The 17,508-nt window shown below is 41.9% G+C and overlaps 1 protein-coding gene across 1 annotated transcript in view; it reads left to right on the top strand.

Annotated features, from left to right (window-relative positions):
• PAAF1 (proteasomal ATPase associated factor 1) overlaps window positions 1-17,508 on the top strand; it is a 46,811-nt gene that overhangs the window by 3,277 nt on the left and 26,026 nt on the right. Inside the window, 5 exon segments of the mRNA XM_017885279.1 lie at window positions 4,611-4,714; window positions 9,132-9,178; window positions 9,180-9,219; window positions 15,174-15,272; window positions 16,420-16,570. Coding sequence (XP_017740768.1) covers window positions 4,611-4,714; window positions 9,132-9,178; window positions 9,180-9,219; window positions 15,174-15,272; window positions 16,420-16,570 — 441 coding nt within the window.

The raw sequence follows: 17,508 nt of genomic DNA, 5'->3' as shown, positions 1-17,508 counted from the left end.
ATGCTACGTGATCTCCTACCCTGGACCAGAAAGTGAGACCCTGTCTCTAAAGAAAGAAACACACACACAAATATACAAATATATATGTATACACACATACACATATATACATATATATATGTAACAAAATTTCAAGGAAAATACTATATTTTATTTTATCGATTTTATTGTACTTAATTATGTTCAAAAATCCTGTTCTAACTGCTTAAGCTAGGATTGTGCCACTGTACTCCAGCCTGAGAGACAGAGCGAAACCCTGTCTCAATTAAAAAATAAAAAAATAAAAAAGCTGGGCACAGTGGCTCTACTAAAAAGAAATACAAAAAATTAGCCAGGCATTGTGGCGGGTGCCTGTAGTCCCAGCTACTTGTGAGCCTGAGGCAGGAGAATGGCATGAACACGGCAGGCAGAGCTTGCAGTGAGCCGAGATCATGCCACCACATTCTAGCCTGGAACTGAGCAAGACTCCGTCTCAAAAAAAAAAGAAAAAAAAAAAAGCTGGGTATGGTGGCTCACGCCTGTTATCCCAGCACTTTAGGAGGCCATGGTGGGTGGATCACCTGAGGTCAGGAGTTTGAGACCAGCCTGGCTAACATAAAACCCCTTTTCTACTAAAAATACAAAAAATTAGCCGGGCATGGTGGTGCTGCCTGTAATCCCAGCTACTCAGGAGGCTGAGGCAGGAGAATCACTTAAACCCATGAGGTGGAGGTTGCAGTGAGTGGAGATCACGCCATTGCATTCCAGCCTGGGTAACAAGAGCGAAACTCTGTCTCAAAAATAAATAAATAAATAAATAAATAAAAGTTAAAAAAAAATACACAAAAGACTTACATTTTATTTTAACTAAAATATATAAACATACATTAAAATTCACCATCTCTTCATTAGTCCACTGATTATTACAAGGACCTTGGCTTTCTTGTAATAAACCATAACCAAAAGGCACAGTTTCTTTAAAGCAAGGCAAATCTTTACTTACGCTGAAAAAGCAATCTAAGAGCAAAATGTCAACTGGGGTTTATATTTTTTTAGATCTTTTCCCTAACATTTTGCATTTATCTTGCCCATACATACTATTAAAGCAGTTTTTTTAAACAGAGTCTTGCTCTGTCACCCAGGCTGGAATGCAGTGGCATGATCTCAGCTCACTGCAACCTCCAGTCCCGGGTTCAAGCGATTCTCGTGCCTCAGCCTCCTGAATAGCTGGGACTGCAGGTGCATGTTACCATGCCCAGCTAATTTTTGTATTTTTAGTAGAGACGGGATTTCACCATGTTGGCCAGGCTGGTCTTGAACTCCTGACCTCAAGTGATCCTCCTACCTTGGCCTCCCAAAGTGTTGGGATTACAGGCATGAGCCACTGCCCCTGGCCTAAAACAGTTTTTTAAAAAATTATCAAGTCTTTACAAAGCAACAAACTTAATTTTGTTTTGTTTTTAATTACCAAGCTACCTTCAACAACCAAGGAGTTTTTTGTTTGTTTGTTTGTTTTTGAGATGGAGTCTCACTCTGTTGCCCAGGCTGGAGTGCAGTGGCGCAGTCTCGGCTCACTGTAACCTCTGCCTCCCGGGTTCAAGTGATTCTCCAGCTTCAGCCTCCCGAGTAGCTGGAACTACAGGCATGTGCCGCCATGCCTGGCTAATTTTTTTTTTTTTTTTTTTTTGTTGTTTTGTTTTGAGACGGAGTTTTGTTCTTGTTGTCCAGGCTGGAGGCTGGAGTGCAATGGCACAATCTTGGCTCACTGCAACCTCCACCTCCCAGATTCAAGCAATTCTCCCTCAGCCTCCCGAGTAGCTGGGATTACAAGCATGTGCCACCATGCCTGGTTAATTTTGTATTTTTTTTTTTTTAACAGAGACACGGTTTCTCCATGTTGGTCAGGCTGGTCTTGAACTCCCAACCTCAGGTGATCCATCCACCTCGACCTCCCAAAGTGCTGGGGTTATAGGCATGAGCCACCGTGCCCGACAATTTTTTGTATTTTTGGTAGAGACAGGGTTTCACTGTGTTAGTCAGGATGGTCTCCATCTCCTGATCTTGTGATCCACTCACTGTGGCCTCCCAAAGTGCTGGGATTACAGGTGTGAGCCACCGCACCCGCACCTTTTTTTTTTTTTGAGGGTAACTTGTAGGCTCAGTTTTCTTTATGAATTGAAGTTAATGATGTCAACTCTTAAGGAGGAGGATGGTTTTGTTTTGTGTGCGTTTATTTTATTTTATATATTATTTNCTGAAGTACAGGCTGATTGAGTCAGCAAACATTTGTGGAGGGCCCACAGGCGCAGTGTCCGTGGTGGGGCCATAACGGTGAGCAAGGCAGGCAAGACTCCTATTTTCATGGAGCTTCCGTTCTAGCACGGGAAGACAGACAATAAACCAAACCACCCACAAGTAAACCAAAAGGTTTATGGAAGATGGTGATAAATGCTGCAAAGAATGTAAGATAAGGTGATACAATAGAGATCACCATGAATTTATATATTATTTATTTATTTATTTATTTTTGAGTTGGAGTTTCACTCTCGTCGCCCAGGCTGGAGTGCAGTGGTGTGGTCTCAGCTCACTGCAACCTCCTCCTCCTGGGTTCAAGCAATTCTTCTGCCTCGGCCTCCCAAGTAGCTGAGATTGCAGGCATGTGCCACCATGCCTGGCTAATTTTTTGTTTTTGTTTTTGTTTTGAGATGTAGTCTCGCTCTGTCGCCTAGGCTGGAGTTCAGTGGCATGATCTTGGCTCACTGCAAGCTCCGCCTTCCGGGTTCATGCCATTCTCCTGCCTCAGCCTCCTGAGTAGCTGGGACTACAGGCACCCGCCACTACGCCCAGCTAATTTTTTGTGTTTTTGGTAGAGACAGGGTTTCACTGTGTTAGGCAGGATGGTCTCGAACTCCTGATCTTGTGATCCGCCCACCTCGGCCTCCCAAAGTGCTGGGATTACAGACGTGAGCCACCGTGCCTGGCCTGTTCTTATTTTTTTGAGACAGGGTCTTGCCCTGTTGCTCAGGCTGGAGTACAGTTACGTGGTTATGGCTCACTGCAGCCTTGATCTCCTGGGTTCAAGAGATCCTCCCACCTAAGCCTCCTGAGTAGCTGGGACCACAGTCATGCACCACCATACCTGGCTAATTTTTTGAATTTTTTGTGGAGACAAGGTCTCACTATGTTGCCCAGGCTGATCTTGAACTCCTGTGTTTATTTTTTAATGCATGGGGTCTCACTGTGAATGTAGCACCCTGCTAGACTCAAGGACTTCACAGTCTGTTGGGCAAGTCAGGCATGTAAACAGTGTGTTATATGGACTGTTTTGGACATGAATATATAAGGTGTAGAAGAAGAATGGAAACAGTTTTTAACTTCATCTGCGTGTGCTTATGTGTAGGATAATATCTTACTTAGCCCATATCTCTGCAAAATCAGTATTCTACTTAGGCAAATTTTACAGGTTACTGAAGCTTAATTCTTTACTGTGTATTATGTGTATATACTGTGGATAAATACATGTATGCATATTGATCTTCACCTTTCATCCTGGAAGAATTACATTTCACAGCCAGTTACATCAGGTTGAGATCACTCTAGCAGCCCTCTCTACAAATGCTGTATCAAATCACTGAATCTTTGTTCTTTTTTAGTCTTGAAAATGTGTTTTAGTCAGGTCGGGCGCAATGGCCCACACCTGTAATCCCAGCACTTTGGGAGGCCGAGGCGGGCGGATCATGAGGTCAGGAGATTGAGACCATCCTGGCTAACACGGTGAAACCCCATCTCTACTGAAAATATAAAAAATTAGCTGGGTGTGGTTGCGGGTGCCTATAGTCCCAGCTACTCAGGAGGTTGAGGCAGGAGAATGGCATGAACTCGGGAGGCGGAGGTTGCAGTGAGCCGAGATCGCGCCACTGCACTCCTGCCTAGGTAACAGAGTGAGACTCCATCTCAGACAAAAAAAAAAAAAATAGAATATGTATTTTAGTCTTGAAAGTGTATTCCCTTTCAAATTAGAGTTGCCTAGTGCTATAGTTTGGATGTTTGACCCCTCCAAATCTCATGTTGAAATTTAATCCTCAGTGTTGGAGGTAGGGCCTAATGGGGGGTGTTTTGGGTCATGGGGGCAGACGCCTCATGAATAGATTAATGTCCACCCTGGGGAGTGAGAGTGACTGAGTTCTCACTCTGTTCTTTCCTGAGAAAGCTGATTGTAAAAAAGATCCTGGTATCTCCCTCCTCTCTCTTACTTCCTCTCTCACCATGTGATCTCTGCACACACTGGCTCCCTTCTTCTGCCATGCGTGGAAGCAGCCTGAGGCTCTCATCAGAAGCAGATGCTGGTGCCATGCTTCTTGTACAGTCTGCAGAACCGTGAGCCAAATAAACCTCTTTTCTTTGTAAATTACCCAGCCTCAGGTATTCCTTTATAGCAACACTAAACAGACTAAGACACCCAATCTAATTCTCTTTTTACTTCACCTGACTTTTAACACAGGTACCTGTTTTTCTTTCATGGGCCAATTTCATGGGTTTACTATTTATACAGATGCCTGAATTGGGTCTTCAAAGAGAAAAATATTAAATTTTTCTTATTTTTTGAGACATGCTTTTTTTGTACCATATAGGGAAACCGTCTTTGTATGGCAGCCTAACTTGTCAAGGAATTGGCCTAGATGGCATCCCAGAGGTTACAGCTTCAGAAGGATTTATTGTGAATGAAATAAATAAGGTATGTTTTTATATCTTCTAGATGGCATGATATTTAAAACTAGGGTAGTACCCATATGTCTACTTTAGATATTTATACGATTATCGTGTATCTCCACTTCATTTATATGAGAATCATAGTTTTTGCTGCCTGTGAGTGTCAATAGTTTTCTTTTTCTCTTGTAGTTACATATACTTTTAAGTGGCATCAAACGTCCTCTTACTTCCCTTATATCAGCTCTGATAATGCAAGATGTATGTGTAATTTAAAATTTTCTAGTAGCCACATTATAGAGATAAAAATAAATGATGAAATTGATTTTTGTTTTGTTTTGTTTTTTGAGATGGAGTCCTGCTCTGTCACCGAGGCTGGAGTGCAATGGCACGATCTTGGCTCACTGCAACTTCTGCCTCCCGGGTTCAAGCAATTCTCCTGCCTCAGCCTCCTTAGCAGCTGGGATTACAGGCACCCGCCACCACACCCAGCTAATTTTTGCATTTTTAGTAGAGATGGGGTTTCACCATGTTGGCCAGGCTGGTCTTGAACTCCCGACCTCGTGATCCACCTGTCTTGGCCTCCCAAAGTGCTGAGATTACAGGCATGAGCCACTGCGCCTAGCCGAAATTGATTTTAATAATGTATTTGATCTAACCCAGTATACCTAAAACATTATTTCAACCTGTAAATACTACTAAAAATTGCTAGAGATATTTTACATTTATTTTTCTTATTAAGTCTTCAAAACTCCATGTATATTTTACTTTTACAGCTTAGTTCAGACTCTAATTTTTATTGGAAATACCTGATCTGTATTTTGGTTTTATAAAATTTACAGTTGAAAACATATGCCTGTATCCAAGTAGTTCTCAGTTGCCTGATATGGCTGTTACCTACTACACTGAACAATGTAGCCTTATAATCCATATCTGTTGAGGCCTTGATGAAGAGTCTACATTAATAGTACTTGACAGTTTTTCTTGTTTGTCTTTGAGGTGAGTAGATAGGTAAGCAAAGCATTGGTGCACCCATGATTTGCCTCTCCCTACTAATTCCGACTGCTGCAGTTAGTATGCTCTGATGAGATGATTCCCTAAGGGTGGACCAACCTTTTGTTTCATTTTTCATTTTTTGTGTAATTAAACTTTTAGTTATAAAATACTTTGGATATACCTACAAGAATAGAGAATACTTCATTTTCACATAAGATTTTAGCAAATGTTCATTCATTCCCTAAGGTGAGATGATTCCTTAAGGGTGGACCAGCCTTTTGTTTCATTTTTTGTTTTTTGTGTAATTAAACTTTTTAGTTAAAAAAATATTTTGGGTATACTAACAAGAATAGAGAATACTTTGTTTTTTACATAAGATTTTTAGCAAATGTTCATTCATTACTCTCTTTGGGCCAGGTAATAGGCTACATATTACTATATATTTCATATTTGTTTTTCATAAACAGCTATGGGTATTATAGGTGTCAGAAGATCTAAGTCTTAGTTAACTCTGACACTTACTAGCTATGTGATTTTGGACAAATAACTTAGTTCTCTGGGTCTCAGTTTCCTCATCAATAAAGCTGAGATCATAATCTACCTCCTAGAATGGTTAATGGGGAATGAGACTGCATGTGGATGAATCTATAAAATACTACAAACGTTAGTTTTGGTTGTTTTACCATAACAATCCTGTGGGATTGGCATTTTAAATTTTCATTTTGCAGATAGGCAAACAAACTCAGAGAGGTTAATTAATCTCTAATAATCAAAGACAGACTGTATGCTGGAATTGAAACCCAGTTCTGTTGATTCCAAGTTTAGCACTACCATGCAAGCCTACGTTTTTCTCAGGTGTTTTTGCACAGCCTGGGTGCTGACTTCTTTCTTCCCTTCATACTCAGACCTGGATACAGTCCTTATCACTTCAAACATGATTGCTAATTTTTGCTGTGAACCTGCTAGGTGGGTTCAGACAGTAAGTGCTTATAGTTGAACATTCATTTGTTTCCTAACTGCCATGAGTCGCTTTGCTATTTGATATTGCTACACTGTTCTCTTAAACAGTAGATCTGTCACTGTGCTTAAATGTCTAACCCTGGAGGATAAAAATGTTTGACTTAGAATTTTATCTTAGTGCAGCATACTCACACTTTTTCCACTTGGATTTTGTCTGTTCTGATCTCTCTTGCAGTTTTTCTTTAAAATATTTTCATTTTCATTAACAGCATGATTGTCCACTGCTAATATTGGAAGATATTTTAACATTTATCTTCCTTCATAGTCTGTGGATCAAAGGTTGATTTGCAAGATTGCAAAGTAGGAGAAAAGAACTGATTATTGAAATCTGTCACATAGCTTCAAAGAAATGAAGTCTTCTGAGAGCTAACCCAATTCTTACAGAGGCCCAAACACTAAGCTTTTGAAACTCCTTGCATCCTTGCTAGTATGAATATTCAGCCAAGAGAATTTAGCTGACACTTTAGTTTCTGGTACAAAAGGTAGTTCCAAATCCAGGCCAGCACTCTTGCAGCTATATGGGCTTTGTCACGCAGTTAGAAGCAAAAACTCATTTAAAGAAAGGCCTGCGGGCAGCCAGGCATGGATATGCTGGCTAAGAAAGTGCTGTTTGTGTAGATAGTCTAATTGTCATTTTAAAGGAGTAGATCTGTAAAGAACATACTGATTCAGTGATGAGAATATTTTGACTTTGAAACCATTCTTTCTAATGAACTGTGACAGGACCTGTGCTTGTTGGATATAAGGAGATTCAGAAAATTTTGATTACTGAAGTCATTTTCATTGTCCTGAAGAATTACCAGAGACTTGGCCGGGTGCAGTGGCTCACACCTATAATCCCAGCACTTTGGGAGGCCGAGGTGGGTGGATCATGAAGTCAGGAGATCGAGACCATCCTGGCTAACATAGTGAAACCCCGTCTCTATGAAAAATAACCAAAAAAAAAAAAAAATTAGCCAGGCATGGTGGTGGGTGCCTGTAGTCCCAGCTACTCAGGAGGCTGAGGCAGGAAAATGTCGTGAACTCGGGAGGCGGAGCTTGCAGATCGTGCCACTGCACTCCAGCCTGGGCGACAGTGGGAGACTCCGTCTCAAAAAAAAAAAAAAAAAAAGAATTAACAGAGATTTTGAAGTACTACTACAGAAGAGATAAAAGGTTAGGGGTCCTTTGGTGAGTGTAGCTCCTCAATTCCTTATAAGAGATCTATACTTAGGTGATAGTATTGGTATTATGCTGGTTAGAGTAAGGGGCTGTCATATTGCAAGAGTCCTTGAGGGAGAGTTTACCGAGTCTTTTTTTGGAGACGGAGTCTCACTCTGTTGCCCAGGCTGGAGTGCAGTGGCACGATCTTGGCTTACTACAAGCTCCGTCTCCCAGATTCACATTATCCTACCTCAGCCTCCGAGTAACTAGGACTACAGGCGCCCGCTACCAAACCTGGCTAATTTTTTTTGTATTTTTAGTAGGGACAGGGTTTCACTGTGTTAGCCAGGATGGTCCTGATCTCCTGACCTCGTGATCCTCCCACCTAAGCCTCCCAAAGTGCTGGAATTAGAGGCGTGAGCCACCGCGCTCAGCCATCAAGCCTTTTTTTTAACCTCTACACATGCTACCTTGAAACACCAATATTCTTATCTAAAATGGTTACAGATGGCCTTTAGCAAGTCATGTCTCCTGAATCTAACATCTAGGTCTAAGCATGCTTTCCTAATATGCCACCAGTGTTATCTTCCTACAGTAGTTGAAAGACAGGTGGTAATGACTAGGTAGAACACATGGGGCATCAAAATATAACTGTGTTACAATAACCAGTCTATGCACATGTACAGTCAATTTAAGTCTAAGCAGGGAGTAGGCACTGCAAGCCTGACCCAGGCCTACACATTTTATGGGTGTACCATAATTTGCTTTACCAATTTCATCTGGTCATTGTAAATGTCAGTAGTCTCACATTCTCTCTGAAAGTTCTTATAGACAGCAAGTGTACTTTTAGACTTGTCTTTTAAGACCTAGGCTTGGAGGCTGGTGCTGAGTTTCCTTATATCTCTTTATGTCCTCTTCTGCTGATCCTGTTCCTTGCCCCACTGCCAGTTGAGAGTATTGGTATTAGATTTTCTTCTTAAAACTAATGCTCTAATGCTTGTTGGTTGTATCATATTGCTTGTCTGTCTTCTGTGCAGCAGTTTATTTCAACATAAAAAGATAATGGCATCTTAGCGATACCAAATTACACTGTAGCCCTCAGCAGTTTAAAAGGACTGCCGATCTATAGGGGAAGGATAGTTTTGTGGGGTGGGAAAGGATGATGAGAGAGGGTACGCTGAGAAGATGAGAATGTCCTGTAGTCCTAATGTTTTCTTTAAGAGGCTTTAATTATAATACATTGGAGGAGTTTTACTGACGAATCTCATCTTTTCCTCTTTGTTTAGAAAAGCATTCATATTTCATGTCCAAAGGAAAGTGCATCTTCTAAGTTTTGGCACCATATACTACTTTTCCAGAATTCATACAAAGAGTGTAAGTATTTTGATAAAATGAAGAGAAAATGTAATAGCATGTTAATTTTTCATTTTATTTGCTTGTCTGGTGCTATAAACATATTCAAAATTAATATGTCTTTCATTTACCTTGCATTGTAAGATGATACAATTGATGAAGTGTGATGTGTTTGGCAAAACTGGTATTTGAGTCCACATAGAATATGTGTTCAGATCTACTCACTGGTAATCTTAGAGATTATATGAAATTTCCTTGTATATGTTTTAGGAGAGTTAGCAGCTTTCAGATAATGCTGTAATACTTGATGCTTGGCTAGGTGCAGTGGTTCACACCTGCAACCCTAGCACTTTGGGAGGCAGAGGCAGGAGGATCACTTGAGGCCAAGAGTTTGAGACAAGCCTGGGCAACAGAGTGAAACCCTGTCTCCACAAAAAAAACAAAAATTAGCTGGGCGCGGTGGCACATACCTCCTGTAGTCCTAGCTACTCAGGAGGCTGAGGTGGGAGAAATTTTTGAGCCCAGGAGTTGGAGGCTGCAGTGAACTGAGATTATGCCACCGTAGTGCAGCCTGGACTGTGTCTCCAAAGAATAAATATAAAAATAAATTTGTAATAGTTGATGCTTACATAATAATGCTGCTGCTCATATTTTAATCCTTTTCCTACAGGACAGGGACATTTTCTCAAAATTTCAAATATACCATGTTGAGGAATAATTTTTGAAGGTCTTTGTAATAAAGCCTTTTCTACTACCATGGGCTTCTTGGAAGCAGAAGTGAGAAATTGGTAGATAAAACTGATTATATTGAAGCCATTCACTTCTTACTGTGTGGTACGTTTTTTAAAAGAGTGATTTTTGGCCAGGCACGGTGGCTCATGCCCATAATCCTAGCACTTTGGGAGACCGAGGTGGGTGGATCACTTGAGCTCAGGAGTTTGAGACCAGCCTGAGCAACATGATGAAACCTTGTCTCTACAAAAAAATACGAAAATTAGCCAGACATGGTGCCACGTCCCTGTAGTTCCAGCCACGCTGAATGCTGAGGTAGGAGGATTGCTTGAGCCCAGGAGGTTGAGGCTGCAGTCAGCCATGATCATGCCACTGCACTCCAACCTGGGCAACAGAGTGAGACACTGCCTCACCAAAAAAAAAAAAAAAAAAAAAAAAAGGCCGGGTGCGGTGCCTATCACCTGTAATCCCAGCACTTTGGGAGGCTGAGGCGGGTAGATCACGAGGTCAGGAGATTGAGACCATCCTAGCTAACATGGTGAAACCCCGTCTCTACTAAAAATACAAAAAAATTAGCTGGGCGTGATGGGCCTGTAGTCCCAGCTACTTAGGAGGCTGAGGCAGGAGAATGACGTGAACCTGGGAGGTGGAGCTTGCAGTGAACCGAGATCGCGCCACTGCACTCCAGCCTGGGTGACAGTGCGAGACTCCATCTCAAAAAAAAAAAAAAAGAAAAGAGCTCTTTTTTACCCTTATTACAAAACAAATATATACTTAGTGATGAAAATTTAGGACATGTAAAAAAAGTGAGAATCACTCATGTTTCTATATCCTAAAGGTAACTGTTAGGACATTCTGCTGTATATCCCTTTTAAATAATAATCATAGTAGTAAAGCTCACATTGATTGCCTACTATGAGCCAGCACCATGGCAACTCAGCATATCATTATTTTACTTAATACTCTGTCTTTTCCTTAAATATTTTACCAAAATGGGTTTTTGCATTACATGTTATTTTGTAACTTGCTTTTTGTTTTGTTTTGTTGTGTTTTTGTTTTGTTTTTTCATTTTTTTTTTTTTTTTTTTTGAGACGGAGTCTCGCTTTGTCACCCAAGCTGGAGTGCACTGGCCAGATCTCAGCTCACTGCAAGCTCCGCCTCCTGGGTTCACGCCATTCTCCTGCCTCAGCCTCCCGAGTAGCTGGGACTACAGGCGCCTGCCACCTCGCCCGGCTAGTTTTTTGTATTTTTTAGTAGAGAGGGGTTTGCCCCGTGTTACCAAGGAGGTTCTCCTTCCCCTGACTTTGTGCCCCCCCCCGCCTCGGCCTCCCAAAGTGCTGGGATTACAGGCTGAGGCCACGGCCCGGCCTGTTTTTTCATTTTTTTGAGATGGAGTCATCACTCTGTTGCCAGCTGGAGTGCTGTGGCATGATCTTGGCTCACTGAAAGCTCTGCCTCCTGGGTTCACGCCTTCTCCTGCCTCGGCCTCCCGAGTAGCTGGGACTACAGGCACTTTTGCCCATGCGCCTGGCTAATTTTTTTTTTTTTTTTTTTTTGTATTTTTAGTAGATGAGGTTTCACCGTGTAGCCAGGACTGTCTCGATCTGCTGACCTTGATGATACCTCTTGCCCTCGGCCTCCCCAAAGTGCTGGGAATTACAGGCAATGAGCCCACTGTGCCTGCCTATACCTTACTTTTTATTAATAATTATATGTCTATTACTCATACTGTCTTTCAATGATCTTCTGAGAGCTGCATGGTATTCTATTGATGGTTTACTATAATTAATTAACAGTTTATATTACTGGACATTCAAGTGTTTCCAGTTTGTGATTTTTGTATTTTATGAATACATTATAGCTAAAGTTTGCTCCCAAAGATGGGAAGAAATTAGAATATACATGAGTAAAATTGGAATGCTGATTCATAGGGTGTGTCAATTATAAGGTTAGGGTGTGTTCTAATGCATCGCCATTAACGAATTATATAGAGTCAATTTGCTCGACGTTTCCTCTGTAAAAACATACCATTAGTGATTTGAATATTTATCAAGAGTCAGTTGTAATGCCGTTATATTATTTTTGAATTATTATAATTTTTTTTTTTTTTTTTTTTTTTTCCGAGACGGAGCTTGCTTCTGTCCCGGCTGGAGTGCGTGGCCGTTATTCTCAGCTCACTGCAAGCTCGTCCTCCGTGGTTCACGCCATCTCCGCCTCATCCTCCCGAGTAGCTGGGACTACAGGCGCCCGCCAGGTCGCCCGGCTAGTTTTTTGTATTTTTAGTAGAGAGGAGGTTTCACCATGTTACCAGGATGGTCTTGATCTCCTGACCTTGGATCCGCACCGTCTCGGCCTCCCAAAGTGCTGGGATACAGGCTTGAGCCACCGTGCCCGGCTGAAATTATATAATTAATTAAAATATTATGTTAAATCAATAAAATGGTTGAAATGTGAAAAGCAGAGACAATTATTTATTTGAAACTAGGGCTGGCGCAGTGGCTTTTGGCCTTAATCCCAGCAGTTTGGAGAGGCCGGGCTGAGGCGAGGGCAGGCAGATCATGAGGTCGAAGTTCGAGACCAGCCAGGCCCCAAACATTAAGTGAACCCTGTCGTATTAAAAATACAAAAAAAATTAGGCCAGGCGTGGTAGGGCACACCTATAATCCCGCTACTCTGGAGGCTGAGGCAGAGCATGCTTAAACCCAGGAGGTAGAGGGTTGCAGTGAGCCGAGATCATGCCACTGCACTCCAGCCTGGGCACAGAACAAAGACCCCATCTCAAAAAAAAAAAAAAAAAAACAAAAGCACCACAAAAAACAAAGTTGAATGCTTTGAAAAGACGTGATAAAGATGATTTAGAAAAAAACTGCTTTAATAGTATGCTGGGCAAGATAAATGCAAAATGTTCAGGAAAAGATAAAAAGAAAAAGCAACACTAGTTGAAATTTTGCTCTTAGATTGCTTTGTAAGTGTGAGTAAAGATTTGCCTTGCTTTAAAGAAACTGGAAGCTGTAAATTGCGCCTTTTGATTATATTTTATTACAAGAAAGTCAAGGTCCTTGTAATAATCAGTGGACTAATGAAAAGTTAAGGAATTTTAATGTATGTTTATATATTTTAGTTAAAATGTAGATCTTTATGTGTCATTAGAAAAAAATTGAGATAGGATCTCACTCTGTCTCCCAGTCTGTAGTACAGTGGTACAATCATAGCTCACCCTAGCCTTGAACTCTTAGGTTCAAATGATCCTCGCACCTCAGCCTCCTAAGTAGCTAGAACTACAAGGTTCATGCACCACACGTGGCTTACTTTTTTTTTTAGATGGAGTCTCACTCTGTAGCCCAGCCTGAAGTGCAGTGGCATGATCTCACTTCCCTGCAACCTCTGCCTCCTGGGCTCAAACGATTCTCCTGCCTCAGCCTCCTGAGTAGCTGGGATTATAGGTACCCAACACCACACCTAGATAAGTTTTGTATTTTTAGTAGAGGTGGGGTTTCACTATGTTGGCCAGGCTGGTCTTCAACTCCTGACCTCAAGTGATCTGCCCATCTCGGCCTCCAGAAGCGCTGGGATTACAGGTGTGAGCCACCGTGCCTGGCCTAAAAAAAATTTTTTTTTTTTTTTGAGACCTGTTGCCCAGGCTGGAGTGCAGTGGCTGGATCTCAGCTCACTGCAAGCTCCGCTTCCCGGGTTTACGCCATTCTCCTGCCTCAGCCTCCTGAGTAGCTGGGACTACAGGCGCCCGCCACCTCGCCCGGCTAGTTTTTTGTATTTTCAGTAGAGACGGGGTTTCACCGTGTTCGCCAGGATGGTCTCGATCTCCTGACCTCGTGATCCGCCCATCTCGGCCTCCCAAAATGCTGGGATTACAGGCTTGAGCCACTGCACTTCAGCCTGAGCAACAGAGTGAGACCTTGTCTTAAAAAAAAGAAAAGAAAAGAAACTATAAAAGTGAATTTGGAAAACAAAAGTGAGTCTCATATTTCTCTATTCTTTATTCTGAAAGATCTATATCTGTATATTTTATATAGCTATACCTCTATATAGGTATATGTGGAAATACCTGTGCTCTTGAATCCTCCTTTTGCGTCTTAGAACATTATCTTTTGTGTAACTGGGTTCCTAAGAATTAGGAGAGGTATCTTAATTTTCTTTTTATTTTTTATATTTACTTTAAAATTTTTTGTAGAGATGGAGTCTCATTATATTGCCCAGGCTGGTCTCAAACTCCTGGGCTCAAGTGGTCCTCCTGCCTTGGCCTCCCAGAGTGTTGGGATTACACAGATGTGAGCCACTGCACTTTATTTTATTTTAAAATAAAATAGCAGAGCTGGGCATAGTGGCTCATGCCTATAATCTCAGCACTCTGGGAGGCTGAGATGGGAGAATCACTTGAGCTCAGGAGTTTGAGACTAACTTGGGCAACATGGCGAAACCCCATCTCTACAAAAGAATACAAAAATTAGTCAGGCGCAGTGGTGTGTGCCTGTAGTTCCAACTACTCGGGAGGCTGAGGCAGGAGAATTGTTTGAGCCTGGGAGACAGAGGTTGTAGTGAGCTGAGATGGGGGCATTGCACTCCAGCCTGGGTGATGGGAGTGAAACTCTGTCAAACAAACAAATAAATAAATGCAACACATGGAAACTATGGAAATGAAATGGGGATAGGGAAAACTTTTTAGCTGAAGCATTAGACTACAGATGATTAGAGGAATATCTTTTTGTTTGAAGAAGTAAAAGGTATTTACTTCAGCCTTGTTGGGAGGTTGATGATGATAACTCAACCTTTACATCAAACAGAAGTACTTTTTTTTGGCAACATAGGCTTCAGGAAGTCTTGGAAGAGTGAAACAAGGGAAGTTTATAACATATTTCAAGGGAATAAGAGTATTTCATTATTTCCTTTTTTTTTTTTTTTTTGAGATGGAGTCTCGCTCTGTGGCCCAGGCTGGAGTGTAGTGGCCGGATCTCAGCTCACTGCAAGCTCCGCCTCCCGGGTTTACGCCATTCTCCTGCCTCAGCCACCCGAGTAGCTGGGACTACAGGTGCCGCCACCTCGTCCGGCTAGTTTTTTGTTATTTTTTTTAGTAGAGATGGGGTTTCACTGTGTTAGCCAGGATGGTCTCGATCTCCTGACCTCGTGATCCGCCTGTCTCGGCCTCCCAAAGTGCTGGGATTACTGGCTTGAGCCACCGCGCCCGGCGTATTTCATTATTTCTAACACATTGTTTTCTCTTTGAACAGATAACATGCTTGGACATTTCTAGTGGAGGAGGTCTTGGTGTGTCTTCTAGTACTGATGGGACCATGAAAATCTGGCAGGCTTCCAATGGAGAACTCAGGGTAAAGGATTTGGATATGCTTTTAGGGTCTTAAACACAAAGGGTGGTCTGAGAAGCCTTGGACTGGGACATGGAACGAAGAATGGCCCATTCTAAAAATGTGGGACCACTCTGCATGTCAGTTGATCTCTTTTCTCCCATTTTGTGTTTTTTGTTGTTTCTTTTCTTTTCCTTTTTTTTTTTTTTTTTAGACGGTCTTGCTCTGTTGCCCAGGCTGGAGTGCAGTGCTGCCTCCTGGGTTCAAGCGATTCTTGTGCCTCAGCCTCCCAAGTAGCTGGGATTACAGGCATGTGCCACCACACACATCTAATTTTTGTATTTTTAGTAGAGATGGGCTTTCACCATGTTGGTCAGGCTGGTCTCCAACTCCTCACCTTTTTTTTTTTTTTTTGAGACGGTCTTGCTCTGTTGCCCAGGCTGGAGTGCAGTGCTGCCTCCTGGGTTCAAGCGATTCTTGTGCCTCAGCCTCCCAAGTAGCTGGGATTACAGGCATGTGCCACCACACACATCTAATTTTTGTATTTTTAGTAGAGATGGGCTTTCACCATGTTGGTCAGGCTGGTCTCCAACTCCTCACCTCAAGTGATCTGCCCGCCTTGGCCTCCCAAAGTGCTAGGATTACAGGTGTGAGCCACCGCTCCTGGCCTCCCATTTGTTAATTGGAGAACCATTCTCCAGCTCAGCGATTTGGCAGAACAGAGTGGGGCTGGAGCAGTTAAGGAGCCAGACCAGTGAAGGTCTAAGTGGGTGTGCCCTTGTTTTTTATTGCCTTCAGTGATCCATTTCCAAGACAGAATAGGATTTTAAACAGAGATGAGTAAAAGGGTCCCCAAGCCACCTCAGCTCTTTATTCTTAGAACTAGACCTAGAGATAGCTGCGAGAGCCATGGATTTTTTTTTAACCTAGGCTCTGGGGTGTTTTTACATGGAATTCAATTCTATAACCTCTATAGCTGAATTCCAGGGAAGAGCCAACACTGCCTGCTAGACAAATGAGCTAAGAGATCCTTTGGATATCCTTAGTTTTAAAACCTAGCATGTGGGTTTAGCATGTAGGTATTTCATATAAGGAACCAGAGTATGGGAGGTAAGAGAACATCAAGGGATGGACAAGAGAACTAGCATGGAATTTTCTTTTGTTTTTCCAGAGAGTATTGGAAGGACATGTGTTTGATGTGAATTGTTGCAGGTTTTTCCCATCAGGCCTTGTGGTCCTGAGTGGGGGAATGGATGCCCAGCTGAAGATATGGTCAGCTGAAGATGCTAGCTGCGTGGTGACCTTCAAAGGTCACAAAGGAGGTATGAGATGTGGTTTCTCCAGAAGGCTTCTCTAATGATACCCAGAAATGAATCACTGAAAAGGTAGAAGCATCCAGCTGGGCATTTAGATGAGCTGCCATTTCCCTAAGGACCAGAAATTCCTTTTGCCACACAATCTTTTTATTGCTATCTTGAACTGTCTTACACAGTTGGTTTGATACCTAAAGCCTTTTCCAGCTGGGTGCAGTGGTGCATGCCTGTAATCCCAGCTTTATCAGTTGTTTTCTACAATTGATTAAAAAAAAAAAAATCTTCTCCAGGAAATCAAATACTTCTGTGCTGGGAAATAGAGAGAGTGAGAGAGAAGGAGGTGTGCCTACATTTTCTCATATTAGTCTTTTGGCTGAGAGAACAGTAAAAGCTGGGTAGCTAATGGCTGCATCATCAGACATTATAGATAGAGCTTGATGATTCCCATAGATTTAAATTACAGTTCGTTTCAAAAATGGATTAGCCTTATAACCAGTTAATATCAGATTATAGAGATAGAGTGGGAACATCTTCCCTTTGTAACTGACTTTTGCGGGGAAAAAATATAATGTAGGCATGTTTTATCCTTAATTGGAATATTGAAAAGGAGATAAATATGCTATTCCTATTTTACAAGTTTGAATATTTTAAAAATATGTGATAATATCCCCAAATAATTCCTTGATCCTTCTTCTGGAACCATAATACATATTGTATGTACCACTAATTTGGGGATTAATTTGTATTGCCTTCTACTTACGGGATTTTAACTCTGTTTTGTGAACCTCAGTACGTTATAACTTATGTGTGGAGATCAAGTTTTAAGCTTTTTTTTTTTTTAGACAGAGTTTGCTCTGTCGCCTAGGCCGGAGTCCAGTGGCATGATCTCAGCTCGGTGTAACCTCTGCTTCCCAAGTAGCTGGGACTACAGGTGCACGCCACCATAC

Source organism: Rhinopithecus bieti, unplaced genomic scaffold (assembly GCF_001698545.2).
Source record: "Rhinopithecus bieti isolate Rb0 unplaced genomic scaffold, ASM169854v2 scaffold_14549, whole genome shotgun sequence".
Taxonomy (NCBI): Eukaryota; Metazoa; Chordata; class Mammalia; order Primates; family Cercopithecidae; genus Rhinopithecus; species Rhinopithecus bieti.
Note: the sequence above shows the minus strand (reverse complement) of the source record. Positions and strands in the feature narration are given on the sequence as shown.